At 41.6% G+C, this 7548-nt stretch overlaps 1 protein-coding gene across 1 annotated transcript in view; it reads right to left on the bottom strand.

Annotated features, from left to right (window-relative positions):
- Syt9 (synaptotagmin 9) overlaps positions 1 to 7548 on the bottom strand; it is a 198400-nt gene that overhangs the window by 123081 nt on the left and 67771 nt on the right. Inside the window, exon 2 of the mRNA XM_004647876.3 lies at positions 1611 to 1962. Coding sequence (XP_004647933.3) covers positions 1611 to 1962 — 352 coding nt within the window. The remainder of the gene's footprint in view (positions 1 to 1610; positions 1963 to 7548) is intronic.

Genomic DNA, 7548 nt, shown 5'->3' with positions numbered 1-7548 from the left:
TTCTTTCCTTCCTTCCTTCCTTCCTTCCTTTTTTTTTTTTTTTTTTTGTGGTACCAGGGATTGAACTCGGGACCTTGCACTTGCCAAGCAAGCACTTATTCCACTGAGTTATCTCCCCAGCCCTGGAGACAATTTTAGTGGAGACCCCATCTGAAAAGCTCCAGGTCTTGAAGTACTGAAAAGAATTTTATTGTAAGTCTGCACCACCTCATGAACCCTGCAACAGCATAAAACAGAGCTCTAGTTATATTTAAGTTTTAAATCTGAAGAGAAATCCTAGTGATAAGATCTGAGGATTTCTTCTAAATCAAATGGCAAACAACTACCCATTTCCTTACTGAGGAATATTTTAAGTTTAGCTCTTTGATTCAGAATTGGAGATGATGCTAAAATAGGTTTCTGAAAAAATTAAACCATAAACTGTCATATTCCAACCCACTTAACATGAATGAGCAGAGCCTCTAGGATAAACTTGATTAACATAAAAAAGGGTAAAATCATATTTATGTTTCTAGAGAATAAAAGATTTTTTTTTAAATTCCCAAATTGTGCTCATATTTTTCAAATAATAGCACATGCAATTCCTCTGGCTATCACTCAAGCAAATATTTTCACTTTAAAGAAAGTTGCTTTTGCTATCTCTTTTCCTAAGGTCTCTTATTAAAAATTGCTTTTTATATTTAGTGATGTAGAACTCACTGTTTGGCCTCAAAGTCACCTCTGTACAACCTGGGTCTTAGTAGACAGGCATCTCAGTGGCAGTGGTGATAAGTGATATGAAAAGCACAATGGAAGTCCCTCCTAGGTTCAGGCCTATGCTGCCACATGTTATCATATCTTTCTCAAAGCCAACTAAAGGTTGCTCTTGCAGCTCCTCTTTCACAGAAGCAGAGGAAATGGACACAGATGGAGGTTACGTAATTTGTTCTGTGTTACATATGTAAGTAAAGCCAGTTCACTAGACCCCAGAGCCTACCCAGTAGACTGTCTATTATTTTTCTACTGCTGAAGAGCTCAAAGCTTCCAGACAATGGGAAGAGAATGATCACAGGGTACTCTGTAGGCCTTCTAAAGACTGAAGATGAACAAAGACCTTGGCCATGTTGTAGACTCTGAAGAGTGCTAGACCAGGTCAGAGTCGCAGTGAATAAATTCTATCATGCTAGAAGGGCTCCATAAAAGAAATACTGGCTAAGAGCTCAAGTTCTGGTGTTAGTTGAGTTGGGACGGTCCAGATCTCCACTTGGGTGCTCAATGACTTTTTGACTTAATCTCCTGGACTTCAGTTTCTTCTGCTGTAAAAGGAAAATTATAGCATCCATTTCACAAAAAATTGTGAGCTGTAACAAAGTAATGTGTGTAAAGTTTGTATATCACAATTGATACACTATAAATCCTAACAATGTTGGATAATACTTTTAGGCATTCATAAGAGACTAAGCACTCAGGAACCTTAACTCTGCAGTAGAAGCACTGTTTTCCCATATCCAGATTTCTGATATCGAACAGACATATGAAAGGTCACTGGCTCCTTGACTACTCACTGACACCAAAAAGGGGAGTAGGATGGTCCTAGGCTTGCATTTACAAAGGGAGGGGACATTACTGACCGGGCCGATGAGGTTGGCTCTGTGACTTGGCGCTGCACGCGGACCCCATGAGCACAGTTCTCCTGGACCCCTGGCTGGGTGGAGAGGGGAATATCCGGGGAGGTGTGGCTAATCTTTATGGAGGAGTCAGGGCAGGGTGTGGGTGGGTCTATGAAGTCTTCACTGTTCTCCTGCTCATTGGTCTCTGTGTCCGTGTAGTTAAGAGGCTCTTGGTTGTTGTCTTTGCTACCAGAGAACAGGCCTCGTTCTCGCCACGGAACCCAGCAGAGTTTCCAAGATACGAAGAGAGACACGCCAAAGAGGGCAAGACCACAGGCAGTGACCACGAGGGTCAGCAGGCTCACTGAGATGTCTGCAAGGAAGCAAAAGTCAAAGGTCAGTGTAAGGGTGCCTCCCACATCCTCCCTTTGCATGGCACAGGCAGAACGACTCTCTCACCTGTTCATTCCCAAGGAGCTAGCTGCAGGAAGCAGATTCTAGGGCAGTAACAGTGAAAACTGACATAAAACTAGAGCATCAGTGAGCAAAAGTAGAGGGGACATAACATGTAGAACATGTTTAGAAGCAATAAGCAGCCTAGGACAGCAAGAAACAAGGCATTCTTAGGGGGACCCTGCAAGTCCACTGAGACCCCATCCTCCAGGCAACATAAGGCACACACATTCTCTGAACAGTGTACTTTCAGCTCTCTTTAAAAATCCCACTGTCTTCCCAGAAAGCTATGTAATATAATGGCAAAATTAAGTCATTACTCCTCAAAACAAAAACACTAGAAGTGCTTGTCTTTTTTTTACTTTTCCCATTAACTTTTAAAGGTCTATGCAAAATAAAGCCCAAATCTTTTGTGGATTTTGCAGGTTCAAGAATACGCACCACTGGGCTGGGGAGATAGCTGAGTGGCCTATGTACCTGCCTGGCAAGTGCAAAATCATGAGGTCAATCTCTAGTACCGCATGCCATGCCAGCCCTGGGTTCCAGGGTGTACCATGTCAGCCTTGAAACTGGGTGTGGTGGCACATGCCTGTAATCTCAGGGCAGGGGAGGCTGAGACAGGAAGATCACTATGAGTCTGTACTGCACAGTGAGACCCTGTACCAAAAGAACAAAAATTAAAACAAATCAAAAAGAATACCCACCACTAAGTGGTCAAGTCCTAAGGACCCAGAGCAGACTGCCATAGTTTGAGATTCCCCAGTAGTAGATACTGAGACAAATATGCAAGAGAAAAAGGTTCATTTAAGTGAAGAAAACACAATTATGCAAAGTGGGGGAAGTGGTACAGAGAAGACAGTCCATAAATGGTGCATTATCAAGCTAGTTGCCACAGGGAGGGCCTGGGCATTAAGGCTGCTGGGGAGGGTCCATGTGCCTCAGAGTTCTCCCCCACCCCACCCCGCCAAGGGGGTAAGAGACCCGAGCCACTTGTCTATCAACTGTTCAGACATCATTTTCAGACAGCTCTCAAAGGGCATTAAATACTGTGTATCTCAATGTGTGGCACAGCTTTGGTGGCTAGAAAAAGCCTTCATTTAAACCAATGCAGGGGTCATCCTGAGATCAACAAGCATATACTCTGGTCGTAAGTGTGGGGACACAGCAAAGGGCAGGGAATGAGAACATCTGTACATGGACCACAGCCCTATGGGCATGAAGTGCTCACTGTCTGTTCTTCCAGCTTTCAACTCAAAGTCTAACTTCTTTCAGGGTCCCAACCACTCCACCATAGGGCCAGTGAATCTAAAGCATCAATCTGAACTTATTCCTGCACTATTATCTTAAAGAACACCCCTACATATCCTTACAGGGCTACATTCTATTTAGGAGTCCCAAAGTTTCACCTCTATGGTTATCATTAATATCTTCATTGCTTCCCCCAACTTTTTCTAAAGATCCACTATGTGCCAGGTACTATACTAGGTTGGGAAATACAGTGGGGAGCACAGCACTAAAAACTTTCATCAATTCATGCTTTAGGAAAGGATGAAAGTCAGAAAGCAGTTATTAAGTCCTCACGATATTAACTGGCCACATCAACATTCTGGGATCAGTGACAAGGTGCATTCCTGCAGAGGCATGCATGGGACCTTCCTGCAAGCCATTTAGCCATGGAGGCAGGCTGACTGACTACCATCTGTCTGCTTTCAATATGACTCCGACAGCACCTGATCGTTCTTAGGAAGTGATGCTGTTTCGTCATGAAGCACTGCTCTTGAGAGAAAGTCAGCTGCCTGCCAGTGATGGAACTAATGCATCTCCCCTGTGCTTCCAGGTCAGCCCCCGCCCTTGCTGTGAAATGATGGTGTGTTGCTGAAGACAGCAGGATATGAGTTTCAACCTGGGTGACTGAACTAAAATCTTTGTCCTTCTGGCTTCCTCAAATCCAGTGAAAGGGGACAAGCATGGAAACCAGGGAAGGGTAACTCTGTGTAACTCTGATCTATCTCTTAAACTGTAATTGAAAGGAATTTCTGGAACTGCTTTGGGAAAAGCCAATCAGCTCTGAACACTTAGCACAGACAAATGAAGAAGCACTGAGATTAAAAAAAAATCCTAAGTGCTGAAAAGGAAGGGAAGAACAGTCAGTGGGGGCAAAGTAAAAGGCACTAAAAGCATCCCTCACAGAGCTCCAACACGAGGGGCTCATCTGGCTCTGACAGCTCACATGGTGGAGTAGAAAATTCACTGGTGCAGACTTCTGTGAAAAGTGATAATAATGGGGGCCTAAGCAAGGAAGAGACACTGTTCCAGTTACTCAAGTTGTCATAGATTGTCAATCTCTACCCCTAGACAGGCATAGTGGTGCACACCTGCAATCCCAGCACTCAGAAGGCCAAGTCAGCAGGATACTGCAAATTCAAGGCCAGCCTGGACAACATAGTAAGGTCAAGGCCACTCTTGACTACATAATGAGACCCTGGCTCAAAAACCAAAGGAAAAAAAATCCAAAAATAAACCAGGGCCTATGGCAGAATGAAGTCCCTTAACATATTCTATAACAAAAGTAGAACTCCTTCCTAGGAGCTGTTAATTACTTCAGCTGTGTCCTCACACAGAGACTGCTAAGAAAACACCAGCAAAGCTAGAGGGGGGCATTCAGGGTGGCAGTGGGGCTTTGGAATGTGAGGTGACAACTGCATTCTTTTTCCCTAGTTACTCTCTCCTGCCACAGTGCTCCACACTAGGGGGCTAGCATAGGCTCCAACCTTCTGATGTTGGTCTTGGACACATGGCTTCCTCTCGCCAATGGAAGAGAGCTCATGGGCTCTCACCTTGTGCAGAACACAAACATTACAGATGCTCTTCCAGCCTGTCTGATTCCCATAAAAAGACTTGTGCACAGGCCCAAAGTCAGAATGATGAATAAACCTGACCTAGTGCTGGAGCAGAAATGCAAGTGAACCATCGATTCATAGCAAAACCTGAATATCAGGTGTTTTAAGTCACTAAGATTTTGAAGGAATTTGCTGCATGGCAAAAAAAAAAAAAAAAAAAAAAAGTTGACCAAGATGCATGACCATGTAATTTACTGTGTAAAGATGGGAAAATTTTAACAAGGAAAAGAAGTTATATTAATAACTGTTGTACATGAGATTGAGATACTTAACTCCTGAAACTAGGACAAATGGTTACCCTGGACTTAAGAATCCCACATGAACTCTGAACTCATCAGCTTAGTATGCTATGGCAGGATTCAACTTGACATGAGCAGCATGCCAAGTGTTTTGATTGCTGGTCAACCTTTACTAGTAACCGCAGGAGACCTGATCAGCTCAAGAACAACTTTTAGTAGTTTCTTAGTTCACTTCTGGCATGTACAATCAAAAACCAGCTTGCTCATAAGTCTGGTTATGATGAACCTTGACAGCAGAGAGCATGTGTATATCAATACTACATGCCAAGAGTCTCAAACAGCTCCTAGTACACAGAAGGCACTTGATTAATGGTGATGCTCACTGGAAGAGCTATATAGCCACTGACTTTGTCGACCATGAATTATGACTGTTTAGGTTGTGACCTATAAGCTCTCAGGGGACTGGTACAGTCAAAGTCTTACAGATTCTTGTGCATGTAACTAGCTGTTATAAGATCTGTGAAAAACAGAGTGTGTTTTTCAAATCTACATGAAGTAGTGAGTTAACAGTGTGTCAAGCAATGCTTGGCTTGCTAGGAAAAGTCAACAGTAGCTTAGTGTCACAAGAGTCACGAAGTGTCATCATCTGGATTTGTGTTACAAAAAAACGCATACTACATTTGCACTTTTGTCAGAAAAAATTAGGGCATGCTCCCCACCTCAGACCTCTGAACTCAGCAAAGGGAGATGGAAAATTACCTCACAATTACAGAACAGTTTTAAAGAAAAATTATTTCTTAAGTTTGACAGAAGGTATGTGGTTATTTGTTTCATTATTAATCCTTAAAGAATATGAGTTCACATCTACTCTGACATTTATGGTACATTTTATAAGACAAATTGAACACAATGGTAACAACAAATAATGAGAATTTTTAAAAGAATAAACCAGCATAATTAGTCCTCCTGCCTTAAGGTCAAGAGAATAATAAGATGATTGTTTAGGAATTAAAAGAGTTAACAGCACACCAGTTCTGATCCAGATCCCTAGACATGCTGATGATTTGGGGGATGGGTATGCAGTACATGACTCCATAGCAAAGAGGTGTAGTGTACTTTTTTCAAGAGGGAAAACATAAGTGAATGTCTTACAATGAAGCCCTAGCCACAGCACATAATGCACCACAGCAATGTCCCTGTACTCCACACTCAACACTTTGTGACATCTCTGGGTTCAACATCCCAGCTAGACCTGTGAGCCTAAAGGACTTTACTTGTCTTGAAGTGGCAACTCTGAGTACTGTTGGCCAATGAGTGAAAACTATGAACTGTCACAGCCTGCATATGGATTGAAGAATTGTATTTGGCCTCCTCAACTTGAAGGGCCCAGGAAAAACACACAAAAGGACAGGGAGAGTCATGAGACAGATGGGACAGATTGGTAGCTCAAAAGAAGCTAACCAAGCTAAGCCATCAGAATAAATGGTCCCTGACATGAGCCAAATGAAATCTAGAGGTAAACTAATTTGTGTACTGAGATTTATGCAATTGAAGCTAAGAAAAAGAAGTATAAATGCAGAAGTAACCAGAAACAGGCACCCTCAAGATCTCATCTTATTCAGAAATAAAATACCATGATTGCCTAAGCAAAAGAAAAATTCAATAAAGTCAAGGAACTTGACTGAACATGAACCAAAACACAGTAAAAACTACACTAGAGACTTAGGGTCTCTAACAAAAAATATGGGACATAGGATATTCATCCATCCAGGAAAACTATGGTTTAAAGTTTTCAAGATTAGGATGGAAAAAATAAAGGTAGAAGTCACAAAAAGAAAAAAAAAATAAAATTCTGTAGAACTGAAGACAAACTGATAGAGATTCACTGAGCTCCTATAATAAAATACTGTGCTAGTACTTTAGGTGCATTATTGTAAAATTTCAATACATCAAGATTAAAGAAGACTATAAAATTTAAGAGGCAAAAAGCATGAGAAGAACACAAAGAAATTAGACTATACTGGCATCAGATTTCTCATAAAAATAGTAAATAATGAAATGTGTAAAAGCTTCTGAGGAAAATAATACTATATTAAATTTAGAATCTCACACCCAATATGCTATCAATGAAGTATGAGAATTACAAATGTCCTTTCTATGTATACAAGAAGTCAGAAAGATTACTGCAAGCATCTATCATAGGAGGTTACTGGAGGATTATTGTAGGATATTTAAATCAGACAGGAGATAAAATACCAAGGAAAAGTGGTGCTTAACTCAAGAGATCTGTGAAACAAAGTGCCAGCACAGGAGCCGAGCCCAAAAAGAGCCAGTCTAGTTTGAAGCAGTCATTTGATTCACCTTCTA

Source organism: Octodon degus, unplaced genomic scaffold (genome assembly GCF_000260255.1).
Source record: "Octodon degus isolate 3935 unplaced genomic scaffold, OctDeg1.0 scaffold00334, whole genome shotgun sequence".
Lineage (NCBI taxonomy): Eukaryota > Metazoa > Chordata > Mammalia > Rodentia > Octodontidae > Octodon > Octodon degus.
The sequence above is the reverse complement of the archived record's forward strand: the minus strand, read 5'-3'. Positions and strand labels throughout refer to the sequence as shown.